Source organism: Alexandromys fortis, unplaced genomic scaffold (genome assembly GCF_014885135.2).
Source record: "Alexandromys fortis isolate MF-2015 unplaced genomic scaffold, M_Fortis_MF-2015_v1.1 scaffold_178, whole genome shotgun sequence".
Classification (NCBI taxonomy): Eukaryota; Metazoa; Chordata; class Mammalia; order Rodentia; family Cricetidae; genus Alexandromys; species Alexandromys fortis.
Genome location: NW_026068054.1, coordinates 1,701,849 through 1,723,808, shown reverse-complemented (window position 1 = coordinate 1,723,808; position 21,960 = coordinate 1,701,849). Strand labels below are relative to the sequence as shown.

General features: G+C 49.1%; 1 protein-coding gene across 1 annotated transcript in view; it reads right to left on the bottom strand.

Annotated features, from left to right (window-relative positions):
* Window positions 1-21,960, bottom strand: part of Nod2 (nucleotide binding oligomerization domain containing 2) — a 43,424-nt gene that overhangs the window by 17,985 nt on the left and 3,479 nt on the right. Inside the window, exons 2-4 of the mRNA XM_050119833.1 lie at window positions 19,404-19,870; window positions 11,643-11,745; window positions 6,833-8,648 (exon numbers count right to left, since the gene is read on the bottom strand). Coding sequence (XP_049975790.1) covers window positions 6,833-8,648; window positions 11,643-11,745; window positions 19,404-19,862 — 2,378 coding nt within the window. The 5' untranslated portion in view covers window positions 19,863-19,870. The remainder of the gene's footprint in view (window positions 1-6,832; window positions 8,649-11,642; window positions 11,746-19,403; window positions 19,871-21,960) is intronic.

Here is a 21,960-nt window from a genome sequence, read left to right as displayed (position 1 = left end):
CTTTGAGGGCTGACTAAAGAACACTGGGGTCTTTGAGAGGCCACGGCGTTAATTCCAGTGCACATCTTTGCAGGACAGTGACCGTGACGATCACCCCACATAAGGCTGTGGGGTGGAAAGGAGTCAACCTGTGGGAGAAGCAGCCAGAACAGGACATAATCACCTAGCAAGCGGATGGCAATACCAGTTAGGTAGACAGTGGCTCAAACCTTGGAAATATTCCTGGGTTTGTGAGCACTGCTCACCTCCCTTTGCCCATCAAAGCCCCTGCACATAGGCAAGCCTCTCCAGCTCCTTCAGGACCCTGGGTCACAAGGGCATCTGAAAGTTCCCTGCATGGAACTGGCAGCCCAGGAATCTGTGCTAGGTGAAATCAGACACCTGTGTATGTTAACAACCATGCCCATTATTCTTCACCTTCAGGCAAACTTAGGTGGTCCTGCCTGGATGGCTACAAGCCCAGGTGCTAATCCCCCTCGGTGGGATGTCCCGACCTTGATCAGCTGTTCATCAACTGTCCTAGCTTGCTTTCTATGGCTATGATAAAACACCATGAACCAGGAACAACTTAATGGAAGCACTAATTTATTTTGCCTTATGGTTCTAGAAGGATAGGAGTCTATCATGGCAGGCAGGCCCAGCATCGGGTAGGCACGAAGGCCAGAGCATGAGAGCTAATATCGTCAATGGTAAGAACAAAGAGAGAGTGATATCCAAGTGGCAAGAGTCTTTAAACTCTCAAAGGCCACCATCCCTGCCAGCCTAACTTCTCCAAACTTCACTGCTACCTGGGGACCAATTAGAATTGCTAGCTGCAGTTCCCTTCATCTGCAAAAAAGAAAAGACCACCCTCAGTAAACTGTGCCCATATAGCTCCCTGAGCACCATACCTGGCAAGAGCCACCTGGAATCACAAGTACACCCATGTGCCAGGCATTGCTCTATATACGCCCCAACAGTAACACTGTGCTCACCCCAAGCCCACGCAATAGATCATACTGTTATGTCCTCAACAGAGAGAACATGAGGCACAAATAAGTGACCTGACTTTGCTGAGGTTGCACAGTGCTTAGGGTTCCCCCAAGGCTTGTCTCAGGCTCTCAGAGAAATGGTTTTTTTTTTTTTTTTTTTTTTTTTTTTGGTTTTTTGAGACAGGGTTTCTCTATGGTTTTGGAGCCTGTCCTGGAACTAGCTCTTGTAGACCAGCCTGATCTCGAACTCACAGAGATCTGCCTGCCTCTGCCTCCCAAGTGCTGGTTTTAAAGGCGTGCGCCACCACGGCCCGGCGAGAAATGGTTTTTGAGCTGCAGGTCTTATGACCTCTTAGTGAGTCCCACAGACAATTCTGAAGGTCCTGAGCAAGATTTAAGAGCTGAAGTAGAACAAATGAAAGAAAGTAGAGTGAGGGGCTGGAGAGGTGGATCAGCAGTTAAGAGTACTGGCTGCCCTTCCAGAGGACTGGGGTTCAATTCCCAACACCCACACAGCAGCTCACAACTATCTATAACTCTAGTTCCAGGGACCCCAACACTTTCACACAGATATATACACAGGCGAAAGCACCAATGTACATTACACAAAATAAAAATAAATTATTTTTTTAAAAAGCGGAGTCAGTCAGAGCTAATAAGGGAAGTCGTTTCCCCAAGCTCTTGTTTCGGTTCTATGTGCCTGTGCGTTCTCTCTGAGTGAAACAGAAAACCGAAACCATCAGCCTCAAGGCAGAGAGAGCAGAGTCTGCAGAAACCTGCCTAGGAGCACTTTGCATGTAGGGTTTCTTAGAGACGAGGATTTCAGTTGGCATGGAAACCCTTCCAGTGAAGAAGATGCAGACTCACACTGTGGGAGAGAAAGAAGCCTGCCCCTTCTTCCCTTCCACTTTCTTTCCTCCCTCTTTGTGGCTGCGTTACACACACACACACACACACACACACACACAAAATGCCAACCACTTCTCAGTTGTACGTAGGTTAAGAACGGTAGAGCTTGGTCAAGGGCCTTAACTGCTGTGTGCAAATCCTCCTTCTCTTCCTAACGTAAATCCCCAAGGTGATTGACGCATAAAGTGAGAAGGTTCATTTGGACACACACTTCGGAGATGTCAGTCCATTAGATAGCCTTATTGCTTTGGGGCCTGTGTCAAGGCATCGTATCATGACTGGAAGGTGAAGGAGGGAAAGAGCATACATCTCCAGCCAGGGAATAAAGTGTAAAGGAATGAACTGGACTCCTGTAACCCTACGAGGACACACCTCCGATAACCTAGACGTCCCACAATGCCCCACTCCTTAAAGATTACACTTCCCAACACATGGATCCCCCAGAAGCATACATCCATACACGGCAAGAGCTCAAAGTAAAAGAAGCTGACTCCTGCATATTCTCACAGGGTATCTGTGGTGCTTCTGGCATCTGAGGATGCTTGTTACAGTTTGCCAGGCCCCAAGCCTAAGCCTCCCAGATAGGAATTACCATGGCCTGGGAATCTCCTATTCAACAAGTATCTTTTCATGATACAATAGCCTCCCAGACCCATCGGCACGCCACATGAATAACATGATCATTCTTAATCATGGAGAGAGGATCATTTAAACATTCCGGAGATAGGGGCTGAGCCTAGTAGACTGTAACTCTGGTACAGAGAAGTTAGGGGCAAAAAGATATAGATTTGAGATCAGCCTGGATTGGCTGAGGCCTCATTTTAAAAAAAAAATTCAGAGATGACTTGCTCTGAGGATTATCCAGGCCAGTGTTGCTGATCTTCTGAGGTTCATGGTTTAAAAGTATGGTCCCACTGTCAAGGAAGGTACACACTCAGATTTCTACCAGAGCAGCTTCAGCACCCAGGTGTGCAAATTCCCAGTCAAGGAACCATGCTGCTCCCTTCCCGAGGAAATGGCACATTAAGTTCAGGCCATGTCCACTCATTTTCCTGGTCAGAACCATGCTCGTCTCTTAGCTCTTGCTGCTGGGAAGCAGATACCCTAAGATGGCATCAGGCGGCCGCAGCCTCCCTGCTAGGCTCAGCTGGCAGAGACACAATACTAGAAAGGCAAAGGGGCAGAGAGAAGGGGGCGCTTTCTAACCTCATATGCATCCCTTCCTAAAGACCCTCTCCAGGTCTCCTCTCAGCCAGTAAATCCTCCCTTGCCTAGCGCCCTTCCTAATTCCCATCCACAATTCTGCAGTTGCTTCCGTAGACTTTCTTCCTGCTTCCCAACTTAAGGGCAACATCTGTTTCCTCAAGACCCAGATGGAACTATTCATATTTCTAGCATATAGTTATTGTACACACTAGAGCAGTAATATTAACTCCATATGCTATACATGTGTTCTAAACATGCAGCCATGGTCCCCGTATAAGGGTTAGTCAAGTCCCCACAGCCTCACACCGGTGTCTGTATATTGTGACTTTGTCTCAGGGCAGATAAGCCATCCTAATACACAGGGAAATCTTGCCTTTTGCTCGGTTCAACTAAGGTTATCTACGAGGAGAACCAACGCCCCGGGAGGCTGTTTCTAGATCTTAACTGTAATGTACAACTTCCTCTTTCTGATAGGCTCTTAAAAAAAAATAGCAGAAGGCCCCTCTCACGACAAAGGACAAAAGAGCTGGGAGCTGCAGCCCACACTGGTTGGCAGGCCTGGGCGGACTCTCTGCCTTTGTCTGACCCCAGGCCAAGAGCAAAGACGTTCAGCCATGGAACAGAAAGCAACACGGGTAATGGAAAGTCCTCCACCCGCTTTCTCTCAAGACCTGAAATTCCCATCTTGGTGAGATTTTAAAGACTCTAATGGGGTTCAAATCCTTTCTGCTTTGAAGTGGTCCCCAACAAAGACATAAAACTTTCCATGGGCCCTCAAGACTTTCCCAGTGCATTAGAAGTGCACCCACAGGCACGGACTAGGAAATTTGGAACCAGAAAGACTTGACTTGTGAAAGCCATACTTGTTCTCTCTATGATTTTCCTAGTCAGAACCATGTTCCTCTCTTAGCTCTTGATGCTGGGAAGCAGATACCCTAAGATGGCATCAGGCGGCCTCAGCCTCCCTGGTAGGCTCAGCTGGCAGAGACACAATGCTAGAAAGGCAAAGGGGCAGAGAGAAGGCGGGGGGGGGGGGAGCTTGACTTGGATGAGTTACTTGACTTCTGTGACCCTCAAGTAAAGGGTCATGGGGGTGCTAATAGCCCGGCGGAGCCCAGCGCAGTTGTGGGAATAGACGAGGTGATTTCTGGAAAGTGTGGCACAGTGTTTAGTACAAAACTTCGAGTATGGCTGTGATGGGCAGTCTTGATTGTCAACTTGACACACGTGGGAAAGGGAACCACTGAGGAACCGCCTCCATCAGATGGGCCTGGGGGCATGTCTACGGGTCATTTTCTTGATGGCTCGTTGACGTAGGTGGACCCAGCCCACTGTGGGTGATGCCGTTTCTAGGCAGGTGGACCTGGGGTGTATAAAGAAGCTAGTCGAGCAAGCCAGAAGAAGCAAGTCAATAAGCTGCATTCCTCCATAGTTGCTTCTTCACCCACCTGCCCTGGCTCCAGAGATGATGAAATAAACCCTTTCCTCCTTGAGTTGCTTTCGGTTAGAATATCAGACCACAGCAACAGAAAGCAAGCTAGGGCAGCGGCTGTCATTGTCTGTTCTGAAACTAAGGTCCGGAAGAGGAAAGGGTCTGGCTGATGTACGGAGGGTGGCAGACCTGGATTTCAACACTGTGTTAGGCTTCTACATCTTAACTTGACAGTAGCATTTGCCACGGGTTCAACTAAGGGCAGGTTAGGTAACTAAGTCGCCATCTTTACTGAGGTATTCCTTGCCTAGTCTTGCGGTTTACTTACGTTTCTGTCTCTAAATTCCTCTTACTGACTCTGTTACATGTGTGTCTTTGCAGTGCCATGCTTTTGGTAGGGCCCGCCAAAGCATCCACTTCACCCAGCTCCTATTTAATATGTGTGTGTGTGTGTGTGTGTGTGTGTGCATGTGGCTTTAGAGTTAACTTTATGTATGAACATAAAGTTAGCTTTAACTCCGTGTGTATGTGTATAAAACTTAAATTCAACTATGTCTATCTGCACATGTACTTACTGTGAAAAGATGTTTTCGAAGCTAGCCTACAGCCTTTCCTGTGAGCCGTTCTCCACTATTGTCAGTTCTACCGCTAAGTTTTTATTGCAAACAGTTTTCTCTTCTTCGTCTCTCACCAGTATAAGTCTCACCTGTTACGTTAGAGACCAGTACCATCAAGCTTGGACTCAGCTCTCCAGGCAAATCCTACACGGTAGTCAGAACTTATCTATACCCCACAAACAGCCCTCAAGTGCTCAGAGATCTAGGGAAAATGGCATTTAAATATTTAATTATTAAAAGGCTTTCCATAACAAAGAGACAGGTTGGCTCCTAGCAGCAGCACTCTGTTTCCTCCAAAGAAGACAGAAGACAAATGGGCACAGAACAACGTCCATCTGCAATTTGCATCAAGCGCTGACCACTGGGAAAAACTACCTTTCAACTAAACTCCTGAAGATCTCCAGACAGTGGATAAAGGAAAATTAGAATCGACGCTGCTCAGTGCAAGGTAGGTTTGTCTTCCTATGGATTCCTTAATCCACGGAATCTTCTAAAACCTGGCAGGCCCTGAGCTAAACAGCAGAAGGCAAACACAGTCTTCATGTCCCTGCCCTCAATGATCATGGAAGACACTGAGGAATGGCTGTAGGCCAATCGAGTAAGTTATCTGTCATTTTTTTAATCAATAACTCAAGTATTTTATCCTTCTCAAAGATCTCTGATGCAATTTGACAGCTGAGAAGTTTCGTCAGTTTAAAAGGACAACCTCACCAGACAAATTTCAGTACAACTTCTTAACATGTTCTAAATAAAAGGTGCTTTAAGATACACAAATGCAGGTTATTAAGGAGTGAGGACAAATGAAAGTTATCAAATTTCTCTCTCAAGCTGCCTTTTATAGCCTTAATCTATTAATCTAACTCTGGCAGAGTACTACTCTAAAGATATTTTTCATCGTGCAAAAACATCTGTCACAGTCATTCTGACATAAATATGCTGCTGTTTAAACAATGCATGGGTCTAAAATTTATGTTTTACAAACTCAAAAAATTCTTGCGAGTTCCAGGGAGACAAATCGAAGGATTCGCCTTAAACAGGTCAGATACACCTCTCTCAAATCCTGAAATTTTTTTCTTCCTAAACCTAACCTTATCCTCTGCTCTGCCAACACCTTGCCAGGTCCAAGAGACACTGGACAGTTTCACACCATAAATCCTGGACAGGAGTGATGCAACCAGCTACCCCAGGATATAACCAGCACCCAGCTTTCTCAGCCGCCCCCCAAGTAAAATTCAGTGCCCACAAATAAGCAGGAAGCTGTCTTGAGAACCCGCTGTCCCATTTCCCTCAACCTGCCATGCATCCCTAACTCCCAGCCTTTTTATTGTAAGAGAAAGGCAGGAATGTTGTAATTTGCTGGCAGGGCCTGTCACCTGGGCACCCTGTCCCTTTCAGAGACAAGCCCCACCCACTCCCAATCTCCCCCTTCCCACCTCCTCTCCAGTGGGTTCTCTCTCTGTCCCCTCTTCTAGAGAAGAGGTTTCTGCATCTCTCTCTTCTCCCTTTTTCCTCTTCTCCCCTTCCCCTCTCCCTCCATAACCCACTAAATAAACTCTATACCCAAGCTCTCTCTGTATGGCGTATCTGTCTCTCACCCACCGAGGTCGGTCTCCTGGTCTCCTATCTGCAATGGGATGGGACCCACCTTGGCCTTGGGTCACCCAGTTTTATAAAATGATAACACTTGTCACACTCACTACAGCGCTGTGCAAACACCAAGGCAGGGCAGCAGCTGCTCCACGCCAACATCTCCAACAGAGTTGTGGTCCAGCTGCAGGGCCACAGGCTGCTGGAGGTGCCGCAGCACAAAGGCCAGAGCAGCACACTCTGCAGGGCCCACTCTGCAAAATGTTAACTTCAGGTGCCCAATGTCCAAGCGACGCACAGCCTCCTGTGCCAACTGCTCCTCCTGCATCTCGTACAAGCACCGGATAAGCCAAATGAAGCCAGGCATGGCATGCATGCTTTTGGCCTCACCGGGCACAGCAGGTGGGATGTTGTGGAAGTGTTCCCGAAGGCTTTGGGCCAGACATGAGCGGGCACATGCGTGGCGCTGGAGTAGCACCCTCTTAGGGATCTGGCATGTGACCAGCAGGTCCCGATGCTCCTTGGACAACAGGCCCGCTAGGAAGGCTGCTGTGATCTGCAAGTTGTGTGGCTCAGCTTTCTGTAGGAGAGCCACTTCGCTGCCCTTCTTGACTCTGGAGCCCTGGATACACAGAGTGGGCAGCAGCCTAACCAGCAGTGAGCTGCCCAGCCGGCCACAGCCGAAGAGGTGCCTGAGGGAGGCTGCTGCTGTGTCCGCACTGACTGCCAGGTAGAACGCGGCGAAAAAGCACTGGAAGGTAATGTGCAGGAATTCCAGGGGTGCCTTGCTCCCAGGCAAAACGCTTTGGGCGCGTACCAGGAAGCCAAGAGCAATGTCTTCAGAGTCAACCTGTGCTGCCTGGAGCTGCTGGACTGAGAACACATAGCAGCTCAGGGCCAGGCCCCGGAGAGCCAGGTGGCCGAGGTGCAGCAGGGTGGAGAGCCGGCTTTGAAGGAGCCGAGGACCCAGACCGAGGGGGTAGGAATCTGGGGGGGAGGCGTGCAGCAGGAAATGCTGTAGGATCAGGAGGTACATGTCTGTGCTGGTCGTTGGGAACTCCCCATTCTGCAGCAACAGTTCCTGGTGGCATCTGGACACCATCCATGAGAAGACAGGGAGGTGGCACAAACCGTGCAGGGCTGATGTGGCTTGGAGCAGGCGGATGAGGCGGTCTGCCACTCCGGGTTCCCGGTGGTGCTTCCTCAGGTATAGTTCGATGCCTTCTTCGGAGAAGCCCTTGAGGTGGCATTCGGTCCGGACGAACTTCCTGAGGAGCGCTGACACGGCGTCTGGACGGCTGGTCAGCACCTTGCAGGCGTTCTTCAACAGGTTCCCCTGAAGGAGGTTGAAGAGCAGGGTCTGGACTGAGGTGGGGTCAGTTGGGGAGCAGTGACGCTCCCGGTCGGTGAACCGGAACTTGAACTCATCCAAACCGTCGAAGGTCAACAGGACACGGTCAGGATGGTCAAGGAGGAACTGGAAGACATCCTGCTGGGCAACATCGGGCCAACAGCAGTGCTCAAAGAGCAGCGTCCTTAGAGACAGCGGTTTGGCCATGCATTGCAGCTGCCGGCAGCTGAACGGGAAAACGAAGAGAAACTGCTGGAAGTTCTGCCCTGTTGCCCACAACAAGTGCAGCCGCTGCAAGAGAGTGCTCTTGCCGCTGCCTGCTTCACCTACCACCAGTATGGTGTCTGCATCCTTGTTCAGATGGTCATGGGTACCAAAGAGTTCCTCCAGGCCCAGGATGGCAGGACTCTTCTGCAGGGCCCCAGCCGTGCCCACCTCTGTCCGCAGCTCCAAGATGTTCTCTGTGTATATATCCTCCAGGCAAAGATTCTCCGACCCGTCGTAAGTACTGAGGAAGCGAGACTGAGCTGACACCATGGTCCTCAGCTTTGAGATGAACCTCTGGCACTCAGCAGCTGGGGTACACAATAGGAAAATGAGGCTGGGATCATGGTCATAACGGGACCTACTCAGAGAGTCACCTACGGGGGGAGGGGGTGTGATACATGGCTCAGAGAGCTAGTGGGCAACTATCCTGCCTTGGCCACTTATAAGCTGTGGGATTTGGGGGCGGCCACAGAAGCTTCCTAAGCCTGGCTCTTCCCGGCAAAGCAGGAAAATGTCAGACATGGACAAACATGGATGATGCATGCCACCTGGTAAGTATAGCATCCAACACAAGACATTGGCCACTGTCATACTAAATATGCACACCTGAACATGCCAGGGAAGGTATGACTTGCAGGATCCGCATCCTGTTGGTCTGTCCCTGTTGTGTGACCTGAGCTACCATTCAGTCTCCGCTGCCAGTTTCTGAAGGAAAATAGGGGATAGGGCTTAGGTGTCCAACTTACGAGGTCTGACACCTGGGCCCACCACCTGCTTGGCAAGCTACTTGGCCTTGCTAGATCCAGTTTTTTTCTTACTGTGAAATGTCCCCACCAGCTTATGTGTTTGCATGTTTGGTCCCCAGCTGTCAGTACTGTTTTGGTAGGTGTGGAACACTTAGGACACAGGGCTAGCCAGCTGACACAGTCCCTTGGGGGGTGGGGCTCAAAGGTTACAGCCCGGCCCACTTCCACCTGAGCTCTCTGCCTCCTGTCTGTGGCTGTAATGGAATCCGCCTCTCCTGTTACCACTCCTTGGGCCAAGCTGCACCCGCCACCAGTCCTCCTGGCCACAACAGACAGTCCTAAAGCGATGAGTTAATTCAGTCAGGTATTCCATACCACGGCAAGAAAAGTGGCCACAGGCAGTGTCGGGATCCGATTCCTGAAACCCACGCCTCTGTTACCTTATATGACAAATGGACTGGCCGGAAGCTGACTCTGAGAACTCAGGGTCACTGGCGCCTGTGCCAAGTCATCAACAAGATCTATCCCTCCTTCTGCCCCTCTGTACCCAGGGCCCTACTTCCTCCCGAGAGCGTAGTTCCTCTTTCAGGAAATAGGGAAGAGCTGATCAGAGGCCCAGACTGGCAGGACGTCATAGGACGTCAGCATCTTCACCCACTATGGCCTCAATGGCCCCAGGAGAGCACCAGCTCATTTATCCTTAGCTCAGAAGCAAGCAGATTCTTGTTGGAGCGCTCTTAGCCCATAGAAGTACCTGCAGAGCCACACAGGCGCCCCATGCTGATATCCCTTCTCTCTATTTTCTTCTTTGATACGGGCCTCGCTATGGAGCCCAGACTAGCCTCAAACTAGCAATCTTTCTGCCTAAGCCTCCCTGGGATCTGGGATTAGAGGTTGGGCCTCCACACCCAGTATTCAAAGCCTCTTGTTCCCCAAGGTGAGGATCCTTGTAGCTCTTTCTACTCTTCGGCTATATCAGGAGCACTGCCCAGATACCAAAAGATACACAGCCTCCTTTCCAATTTCCTGACTGACAACGCCGGTCTCTAGCGTCTAAAAGCTTAAAGCAAACCTAGGTCTGGCAAAGATGGCCCAATGTGGGGCAAAAGCACCTGTCCCCAAGCCTGACGACCTGAGTTTGATCCCCAAAACCCACTGAGTGGAGGGAGACAGCCAAGCCCAGCAGGTTGTCTTCTGACCTCCACCTGCATGCCATGGGGCATTCACATACATGTGTATACACACACACACACACACACACAGAGTGTGAGAGAGAGAGAGAGAGAGAGAGAGAGAGAGAGAGAGAAATAGAAATGAGTAGATAAATAAATGCGAAGTAAAAATAAAGTAAGTTAAAGAATGTCTCTTGTTTTCATTTTAAAGAAAATAAACACAATTTTTACTTTTTTTTTTTAAGACAGGGTAGGGTCTCATAGCTTCTAACTTGTTTCCATAATGGAAGATGACCTTGAACTCCTGATCTTTCCCTCTACACACACACACACACACACACACACACACACACACACGCAACCTTGAACTCCTGATCTTTCTGCCTCTACACACAGGTGTCTGCAACCATGTCCACCTGCTCAACTGTCATCTTTAGAAGCATCTCATATCAGGGAACCGTATGATGCCTCTATGGCCACTACACTTGATAACATTGTCAGCAATTGCTCGCGAAGGGCCATACTGGCTCCCATACAGCGATGCCCACCTCCTGCTCCTGTACAAAGTAGTCTATACCTGAGTACCAAGCACAGGCCTCCGGCCATCCTGCCCACAGCTTTCTCCTGCCCAGAGGGCAAGGCCAGAAGGCTGAGCCCATCGGTTAGCTCCAGGCACATAGTTCATGGACTTTCAGCCCACATGAGCTTTCTTCTCAGTTGCATGGGAACAAGACTGGGCGACTACGGGGCTTGGATCCTCTCTGAAACTCATGCTTTCTTCTCCCAAGGAGGGAAGGTAGGGACACTACAGTCAGCCCCACTTCCTGTTCCCTGCCACTCAAGTCTCACTTTTCCCATCTGGAGACTGGGACATAGCAACATTCACGTCTCAGGACTGTGGGTAGATGGTAGAGAATGCCCCATAGATGCGTGTCTCGGCCGTGCCACCCAGGCCTCTCGCACTACTCAGCTGCTGAGCATAGACATGGGTGCGACTATATTCCCTAAACTTTCCTGTGACGTGTTCCAGATCATGAGAAACTACGTTTTGTGGATCAAGAGATCCCAGGCCTATCTCTGCCTGATGTGGAATGCAGTTTAGACAGCAAGGTATACCCACAGCTAGCCCTCCACAAGCCATGGCTGCAGTGAGCACGGTAGTTCAGGGAGTAATGAAAGGGGGGGGTCACTGTGCTGTCCCGCTTTCCCTCTCCCCTGCTGCCCAGGGACTCAGGTAACCCCTAGGCTTCAAATGGAGGAGCTGAGCCTGAGGGAATAACGCACCAATGCATGGGCGTTCACTGACGTGTGCTTTGCTCTTTAACCAGGAATCTCAGCTGACTTCCTTTTTCTTTTCTGTTACCCTAAAGGGACAAATACTTACCTTCGGAAGTCAGGGGCAGCGAAGGTAATTTCTTGATGTGCTGCAGAAGGAAGGCAGCCAGTCCATTTGCCTTCACTGTAGCAAGATCAAGCAGCCTTCTTGCCTACAGACCAAGAAAAGAAAAGGCCATTATCACTTTTTTCAAGAATACTGATGGAGGGGGGAGGAGGCGTGTGGGAAGGTTTCTATTAAAAGTTAGACATCAGAAGACCTCCAAATGCTCCTAAATCCAAAACCTTTTGAGTGCCAACATGATGTCACAAATGGAAAATTGAAGCGTTGTGGGAAAGGGCCTTCAGGCCACATCCCTATGAAATATAAATACCTTCTGTGCTTAGACATGGGTCAAACTGCCAACGTATTCATTGTTTATGGAAATATTCTAAAATCCCAAAAATATCCGAAACATTTCTGGTATCAAGCATTTAAGACAAAAGAAACTTCACCAGTAATACAATTTTATACAAGGTCCTCTTCTATCATAATGAGAGCCCACAAGAACAATTGCAGCACAGCCTGCATTCAGCAGACAAAGATATGTAGTCATGGTTGGAGAAACATGCACACAGGGAGCCTGGCTCCTTCCCAAAACCCACTGAAATAATAAGTAGCTAAAAACAAAATAAAACAAGACCAAATAAATAAATACATAAGCCCACCAACCTACAAAATCAGAAAATGACTCTGGACGCTATAGAGCACTTGGAAGGCAGAGCCTCACCAAGTCCTGGGGCCTGAATGTTTGAGCTCTCTCTCTGCACAGAACCCACTCCTCCAACCTCAGCTGCCCCTGAGTTTGGGGCCTGCACACCCAACTGCCCATTTGTCTCCTCCACTTACTTGTGTCATAATTGCACACTTACACTGGCACACACACTAGGCACGTATGTCCGGACCACAGCCTTCCCCATCCCTGCTCAAGTCTCCGCCATCCTCCTGGCTTTCCAGCCCAATGTTTGAAGTCGCCTTGAAGGCCCTTCTCTGACTTCCATCAGCACATCCTGCAACCTCCACCTTCGAAGGACCGGAATCAGGTCGTCCAACAGAAACAGGGCCCGTGGCATACCAGGAAGTTATGTGTGTGCAACGGAGCCTTCAGACACCCACATTCTTCAGTGACAGTAGGCGCACTCAAGCTTAGCCACAGTTCATACTTAACCACAACATCCAAGATATTGCCATTTCAACATATCATCAATGTGAAAAAAAAATAGTTAAGTGTGTTGCTTTTCTTTTCTGCTACATCCTCCACAGCTGCAACATTAGACTCATGGTGTGGCCCAGCTGTGTGGCAGTGCTCAGCAGCCACCCAGAAGCTGATGTCCCCAAGCTACTGAGCCCTGCACACGTGGCCCTACTGCTGTCCGGCTCTGAGACATGCTGTGGCTCACCTGAAAACCTGCATAGCTGCCTATGACTGCTCTGCCCCTGCCTGCAGCCCATCCCCAGCGCCACAGCCAGGGTTCAAACGACCACGTGCAAAATGAATGCCAAGGTTCCCAGGCCTCTACAAACAGACCTTTACCCCAGATAGAAGGCTTTCTATTTGAGGAACTCAGTAAACTCAGGAGGAAAGGTCTATGGATAGAAACTGCCATTTCCTGACCGCCTATTGTAGAAGTCACAGCAGGGAGGTTTCACCTGCTTGCTCGGTGACTTTCAAAAATCTGTTATTTTAATAAGAAGACAGACAGTCAAGGTTTGCCCATACCCAGAGAAAGTGTCAAATATGGGAGGTCAGAGCCACATTAGTGAGGAAGGGAAAACAGCTCGAAGGTTCAAAGGTTTATGCAGGGAATGAACAATGTCACACAGCGGTAGAGCAATTGCTTAGCCTGTGCAAAGCTCTGGGTCCCATCCCTAACACAGAAATGTGTGTAGCATGAATAAAAACAATCCCACCAACCATACAAACAAACAAAAGACCCAACTATTAATATCATTATGTCTGTATAAAAGATTACATCCCTAAAACAAGAGCAAGACACTGTAATAAGGGAACAGTAAAAAGAGCCCCCCACACTGCAAATGAGAAGATGGGAACTCGAGAGTCTGCAGTTGAAAGTGCCATGCAGAAAACAGCACAGAGCTGGCTGTGATGGCTCGTGCCTGTAATCCCAGTACTTGGGCCGCGAAAGAATGAGGATTGCCCCAAATTTGAGGCCAACCTGTGCTATGTAAGAGTTCCAGGCCAGCCTGGGCTATAGTGTAAGATCCTTTCTCAAAAATAACAGGAAAAAAAAAAAAACCACAGCAATGAAAAGCAGAAGAAAACTGGAGGATTCATCTAGAAATTCCAGCATTCAAGCAGCTGCAGTTGCATAAAAAGAGAAGAAAAGCTCAGGTAAGGTGTCCCCATCATGATCTCCACCTCTTTGCTCGTATTCTCACTCCTCCCACTCTTTGGGAGCTCAGCCCAGTGCTCCACTGCAGGTCTCTGCCTCTGTTTCCATCAGCTGCTGGAAGAAGGTTCTATGGTGATATTTAGGATATTCATCAATCTGACTACAGGGCAAGGCCAGTTCTGACACCCTCTCCTCTATCGCTTAGGGTCTTAGCTGGAGCCACCCTTGTGAATTTCTGGAAATTTCTCTAGTTCCAGGTTTCTTGCTACACCCATAATGGCTCCCTCAATCAAAATATCTCTTTCCTTGCTCTCACATCTCTGTCCTTCTTCCATCTCTACTATCCCGTTCCCTCAAGTTCTCCTTGCCCTTCCCCTTCTCCTCTCTTTTCCCCTCTGCCCTCTCTTCTCCCTCGACCCCCATGTTTCCAATTTTGTCAGGCGATCTTGTCTATTTCCCCCTTCCAGGTGGATCTATGTATGTTTTTCTTAGGGTTCACCTTGTTACTTAGCTTCTCTAGGATCATGAACTACAGGTTCATTATCCTTTGCTTTACAGCTAGTATCCACTTATGAGAGAGTACATACCATGTTCATCTTTCTAGGTCTAGGTTACCTCACTCAGAATGGTTTTTTTCTAGTTCCATTCATTTGTATGCAAATTTCAAGGTGTCACTTTTTTTTTTTTTTACCACTGAGTGGTACTCTAATGTGTAAATGTGTCACATTTTCTTCATCCATTCTTCGGTTGAAAGGCATCTAGGTTGTTTCCAGGTTCTGGCTATTACAAATAATGCTTCTATGAACATAGTTGAACAAATGTTCTTGTAGTATGATTTAGCTGCTCTTGGGTATATGCCCAAGAGTGTTATTGCTAGGTCCTAAGGCAGGTTGATTCCTAATTTTCTGAAAAACCACCATACTGGTTTCCAAAGTGCTTGTACAAGTTTGCATTCCACCAGCAATAGATGAGTGTTCCCTTTATTCCACATCTTCTCCAGCATAAGCTATCACTGGTGTTTTTTTTTTAATCTAACTGGTGTAAGATGGTATCTCAGAGTTGTTTTGATTTGCATTTCCCTGATGGCTAAGGATGTTGAACATTTTCTTAAGTGTCTTTTGGCCATTTGAGATTCTTCTGTTGAGAACTCCCTGTTTAGTTCTGTACCCCATTTTTAATTGGGTTGTTTGGAATTTTGATATCAAATTTCTTGAATTCTTTATGTGTTTTGTAGATCAGTCCTCTGTCTAATGTGGGGTTGGTGAAGACCTGTTCCCATTCAGTAAGCTGCCTTTTTGTCTCATTGACTGTGTCTTTTGTTTTACAGCTTCTAAATTTCCGAAGGTCCCATGTATTTATTGTTGCTCTCAGTGTCTGTGCTACCGACATATATATATTTAGGAAGTTACATATATTTAGGAAGTGGTCTGCTGTGCTCATGCATTAAAGGCTACTTTCCACTTTCTATTCCATCAGGTTCAGTGTGGGTGGATTTATATTGAGGTCTTTGATCCATTTGGACTTGAGTTTTGTGCATGGGGATAGATATGGATCTATTTTCATTTTTCTATATATTGACATCCAGTTATGCCAGCACCATTTGTTAAAGATGCTTTCTTTTTTCCATTGTATAATTTTAGCTTCTTTGTCAAAATTGGGTTCATAGGTGTGTGGATTAATATAGAGGTCTTTGAATCAATTCCATTCTGTTTTTATGCCAATACCAAGCTGTTTTCATTACTGTAGCTCTAAAATAGACCTTGATGTCAGGGATGGTGATGCCTCCGAGCTCACCAACTCCAGCCGGACTGGGAAGGAACAGCATAGGAACAAACTAGTCCCTCTGGATGTGGCTGACAGTTGCATGGCTGGGCAGACTGCAGGGCCACTGGCAGCGGCACCAGGATTCATCTCTTCTTCTCGTACTGGCTTTTTGGGGACTAGTTTAAGAAAGAGAAAATGGTCTCTGAAGTTTTCATGACAGCACTAAACAGGGAAGATAGTGAAGGAATGCCATCAAAATTCCAAAGGAAAGCGATGGCCAGAATGTTTGTTTGCTTGCGTGCTGGGGATTACCTGGGGTGCCACACGGTAACTTTCTTCTACTCAGGCGTAGCTCCCGAGCTCTTTTAACTCTGAGACAGGGTCTCACCAAATTGACCAGCCCATCCTTAAACCGGCCCACTCTGCAGTGCACACAGTCCTTACAGAGGCTCCTCTCCTGCCAGCCTCCCAAGTCGCTGGGACTACAGAGGTGCCACTAGGGACTTCATCCCTAGTCGTGCCGTCAATCAACTATGAGGGAAGCTCTAGACACTCGGAAAGTTCTATTTCTAAACAGTCTGCTAGAAAAAAATAGACTAGGGGATATATCGTCTACCAAAATGGAGGAAACCAGGCGATGGCAGCTGAGGACAATGGTGTCATCAACAGACGTGCCAACTTGTTCCTGGAAGTCAGAACGGGCTTTAATGAGCTCAGAGCAGACTGGGCAGCACAGCCCACTTCCTCGGACCACATTCCCCGGATCCTTCCCACATGCCTCCTACCTCCTCTACCAGATACTCCAGCTTGAAGGAGCTCAGGATTAACGTACTCACCAATGACCTTGTCACTGACCTACTAGAGGGTCCCTAGTAGACTACCAAGGAAGCAGGGGCCAGGCTGCATACAAAGACCCTGGTAAGTTACTCTGACTTGGGAGCCTTCATCTAAGAAGAAAAGGCAATGTTGCTGTTTCCTGACATCATATGTGTAGCTTGCCACTTTGTTTTTTAAAATAAAACATACAGTTTGGAAATTTCTAACAAAAGACACAGAAACTGAAGAAGAAGAAAAAAAAAGCAAAGGAACAATTAACAGACAAATCAGATCTCTGATTGCCTCTACTGGTTGCACCTGAAGGGCAAGGTCCCAAAAGCATGCAGCTTCTTCATCTGGAGGTGAACATATGAAACGTACTATTTTGTAGGTATGGCACATTTCCCAATTTGCAACTGTGGAAGTAGGTACTGTGACAGGAGCAAGCAAGTTATACCTCAGTCTGTCACCTCAGCCCCGTCGGCTTTAGCATCTGTATGAGTCACGCAGACAGCTGGTATCACAGTTGGCATTGCCAGCCTGAGGTTCCCCAACAACTGTTATCCCCAGCTGAGCAAAACTCCAGAACGCTTTCACATCTTCCGACACAAAGGGAAGTGTGCACTCCCTGGAAAGAGGCAGGCCTGGGCTCCATTTCTAGTTAGCCCTTCGCGAACGGGCAACTTGTTCTTCGTTCTCAACAAACACACCCTCCGTTGCCGGTGGACCAGGGCTTAAGTGGACCGCTAGAAAGAAGGCTGGTCCTGTGCCTGGTGCACTCTCTCTCTGCACCTGCTCGGGGAAACAGGGCATTCTGCTTTATTCCACAACGCATTTTCTGTTCTCAACCTTCAACCAATGACAGCCACCTCTCTAAAGAAATGAAGGGGTTAATGCTGGACACATGTTAGCTGGAAATACCGTCAGAAATTGCGCCACGGAGGAAAAGAAAGCCAGAGATTCCAGAATGCCAGCACTGAAGGAAACTAATCATTTAACTTCAGACTGTGGGACCCTCTTTGCCGCCTCCAAATCCTCAGATCTGCTATTCACTGTTCTTTCCACTGTCACATCCCTCAGCCAACTCCCTCGTCCTCGGTGTTGGCTTTTGGGGTCCACTTAGTCATTCCTTCCTTCCTTTCTTTTGACACAGGATCTAACCATTAGCTGGCCTGAAACTCACTGAGGGCTGGAATCCATGGTGGCTGGCCCCACTTACCTTTTTTCTTGGGATGGAGTCTTTGCTCACTGAAATCCTGCCTTTCTCCCGTTTAGTAGGTTAAAGGTCCCTCTGTCCTGCTGCATCCCATGGATTTAGGTAAGACCATGCGCTCCTTTCTGTTTCTCTCTGGGTATCTATAGGCATCCACGGATCGCTTCTTTGGCCTGGAAGTTTTCCCATTTTCTTTTCTTGCATAGTCTCCATGCTTTTGGTATTCCTGCTCCCATCTCCTCTGGGGCCTAAGATCCGGTGGTATTCTTTAAACCCTTCAGAGACTCTCTCCCTGGTTACACCACTGAGCACTAGGTCAAATCTGGTAACTTCTACATGAACTGATTCTGTCCCCACAACCCGTCACAGGAGGCACCAAGGAAGGACAAGAAATAGGTGCTTTTGAATGCCAATGAAAGGCACACTGGGGCATGCCTTCAGGCCCTGTGCGCAGTAGTGAGAAGGCCCAGGCCATGTGTGTTTTGTGAAGATTTAGCCACCCTGAGCAGCTTGAAAGCGACACCGGAAACAGAGACACTTGCTTCATCCACCTCAGCCTTCGCTTAGCCAAACTCACCTGAAGTCCAGCTCGCCCGTCCTCGCACTGAAATGTAGTCCTAATAACTTAACAAGTACTGACCAAACACCTATCACATGCAAAGCTCTCAGCCCGGCCAGCTCTAATACAGCCAGGCATGCGGTAAGCCTCATAGATTCCAGCTGAATGAATGGGTCAAGGCCAGAGTCCACCCCTGACTTCTCCTTCACTACTGCAGACTTCTCGACACTGTAGAGTATTTCTATTTTCATGCTTCCCAGGCAGCCTGAAGACCACGATTTATAGGATAATAGACGCTTCAGAAATACTCAATGATACTTTGCTGCCCTTGTGGTTTCTGTTGAATCATTGCATTTCGGGGGCAGTTATCTCCAGTTCTAACGCAATTTCATATCTAAAACCCTAGGTGCGCCTTTAAACGATATTGGCACACAGAGACCTATACTATTAAATTCAGATTTAGCATAATGCAGAATTATTCTCCATTGAGCTGTTGCTTTGAAGCAGATAGCAAATAAAAGTCTGCAAGTACAGAGAGCCACTCCGCAGAAATGACAGCAGCCAGGGACTATGTTAATGGGCTTCCCAGACACATCTCTAATTGATGCATGGGTTAACTCAGTGAGTTTGCCCCGAATCCCTACACATCCCTGAGTTAAGAGTATCCTGCGGATGAGGAGACGGAAATGGGATAAATGAAGGGTAGAGGCTAAGGCTGGGGCGGAGTGAAAGGCCCCAGCACTGCAAACAAGAAGAAGAGAAAGGAAAAAAGGGGGAGGAGTAGCTGGAGAGCTTCTATATGGAACCATCCAGTCACACAGTGATGCTCTGGAACTTGCATCATTCTGGCTGCTGAGTCCAAGCCCTGCACTGCCATGCCACAGCTGCCCCCACCAAAACTGACATGCTGGCACAACCAAGAGCGACTTTGACCTGCCTGGCCACCTCTGCATGGCAAATCCCACCAACCGTGCTATCTTGTGGGCTTGAATGCACAAGAGCAACAGTCTTGGTGACTGAGCAGCATGCTCCTGCGGGTCCTGCTGGCACAGGCCACGGCTTACCCTCTGCGATGACGTGAAGATTGGCAGCCTGATCTCGTCACATTCGTACTGACTCAGGAATCCCTTCTCCCTTGCCAGCTCCAGCACGGCTTCTACATGGTTGTAGAGTTCCCTGACAATGGCTGGCCGGTGACTCTGCAGGTCTCTGGTGGGATGAAGGGAGTGAGTGTCCCAGCTGTCATGTAGTTCAAGGGTATGACTGTTGGCCTGGGCCTCCTGGATAGCTTCAAGAAGCTTCTGACAGCCCCAATCACCCTTGTTCCATACTGTGTCCAGTAGGCGCCTGGCAGAATGGGAGAGAGGTTGGCCAGGGAGATGGAGGCCCTCATAGTCCTCCCAGGACAGCACATCCCAGGACAGCAACCAGTCCAAGATGCTCTCAAAGCCCTCCAAGGACCCCGAGACCAACAGTGCCACCAGCTGGCTCCTCCGTGCCTGGAAGTCTTCCTGTGAGCACATGTCACAGCCTGTAAGAGAGCAGGGAAGGTCAGAGGTCAGGAGTCAGGCTGGGGTGCTCAGAGGTTAGGAAACGGTTTCTTGAGAAGTCAAGTTGTAGAGGTCAGAGGTCAGGGAATACTTCTCTAGAAGCCAGGCTATTAGGCAGCAACCTACCTCAAGTCCAAGTGGGCTACAGGTGTACTTGGACATTCTCCAGTCTTAAGTTCCCCCAAGGTGAGGCCCCAGGATATCAAGAAACTAGCTGCAGGTCCCATGAGTTTAAAGCAGCCAGACATGGGAGCCCTTGGTTACCATAACCATGCTTGCTCTCTCCACCTTAGCAAGTTTCACAAAGCAGAGATGGCAGGAGAAGTAGCCCCCTGCGGATCAGCTCCCTTCTACGCAGGCCACACTCAGTCCTACAGCTTTGGAACCACTGGATCAGTCAAGTACATCCTAAGGGCCTTAACGAAATATTTCATTTCCCACTCTCAGCTTCTAGAAAGCGGGGGCTGTGGCCAACCCCATCTACAGAGAGGGAAACTGAGGCACACAGGCAAGGGATTTTGTGTAGTATTTGTCATAGCTGGGAAAGACAGGGCTGGGACGGGAACCCAAGCAGTGGGTCTCTTGCTGGTGAAAACCTTTTTCTCTTACCTTTGGTATCCCTACAGGTCCCCAGCCCTGCCGACTGCACATAACCCATTACAGCTCCATGGGCAGAGCTGGGGTTGGCTGCAAAGATGCCGAGTCAGGTGCAACAGGGTGTCTGGTGAAATGGGGTATCTTGAAGCCTACTGGTATGCTACCCCGACAACAATACACACACATGTACGCACACACACACAAACACAAACACACACACACACCTCTAAGGCCCTTGCTCCCTGCTGTGCACTCAGCAGCACACACTACTTGCTGCCTTGCTATCGCTCTTCTCAGGAGTTGGTACTGAGTTCAGCCTTCAGTCCCAAGCGCTGGGGCTCTGCGAGGAAGGGACCACCAGGAGCTCCAAGCACAGAGAGCGCTGGACCGCAGAGAAAAATCAGAAAGCTTCAGTGGGCCAATTTATCATTGCCACTGTCCAAGATAAGGGCTGGGGCAGTGCCCAGAGAGAAAACGAAAGTGAAAGAGTACAGAAGAGGAGGAAGAGGAAGGAAGGCTTCCTTTCGCAATCCAGGACACTCTAAGACACTCCTGGAGCGCAGAGGGGGCAGCTGGAAATGGTCTGGGGAGTCCCGGCCTTTTCTGTTAGATAGTGATTATCTTCACTCTATGGCAGGCTCCCACTGCAGGCTAGACCTCCCTCATTCTGACACCCCAGAGCTTTGCCGGCACTGTGCTCGACAGAAGCCGTGGGGATGCTGACTCTAAGTGCACCCAGGGAAGCCTGGTGGGGGGGAATGCTATGGGTCTCTCTTCAATCTCTAACTCAGCACCACATTACTAACGTGCAGCCCGGCAGCCTCCGGCTGGCCAGACAGGGAAAGTGAGATAGGGAAGCTACCTGAGCATCCAGCAGCTTAGGACAGACAGTATCCCTACTATGGAGGCTACTGTTAGCCAGGAGCTGAGCGTTCTCACTGGCCAAGCCGATCAACTGTGCCCTGTGCTCAGTCCAAGCAGAGGAGCCGAGAACAGGGAGAGGGGAACAACAGCAAGGGGCAGTGTGAGCGGCGACTAAGTCGTGGGGTGCCTCTCAACTGTGCAAACCACCCAGAGTTGGGGCACCAGCTATCCTGCCAGCCTTGCTCGGGTCCTGAGGAAAGAGCCCCTGACCCTTCCTACTCTGAGAACAGCACAGAGGCCAGGGCAGCACTCTGGCCTGAGGCCCCAAGTGCAGCTGGGAAGTCTGGAGGGTCGTGAGGCTAACAGGGGAGGATGACTGGCTCACTTTACCCACAGGATTCTGGGCAGAGCACATGAGTCAAAAGCCCAGAGACATTGCACAGGCAGTCCCCGATCCAGCAGACCCACCCTAGGGGAAATCCCAGAAGCTGAGCAGGAAGCCTGAGCTGGCGGGCCAGCCCCAGAACTTGCTGGTTCTTGGCAGTCCTGGCACACAGCCTGGGACATCTACACTGGCTTTCACTCAAAGATCCTGGGGATGAGAGATGTC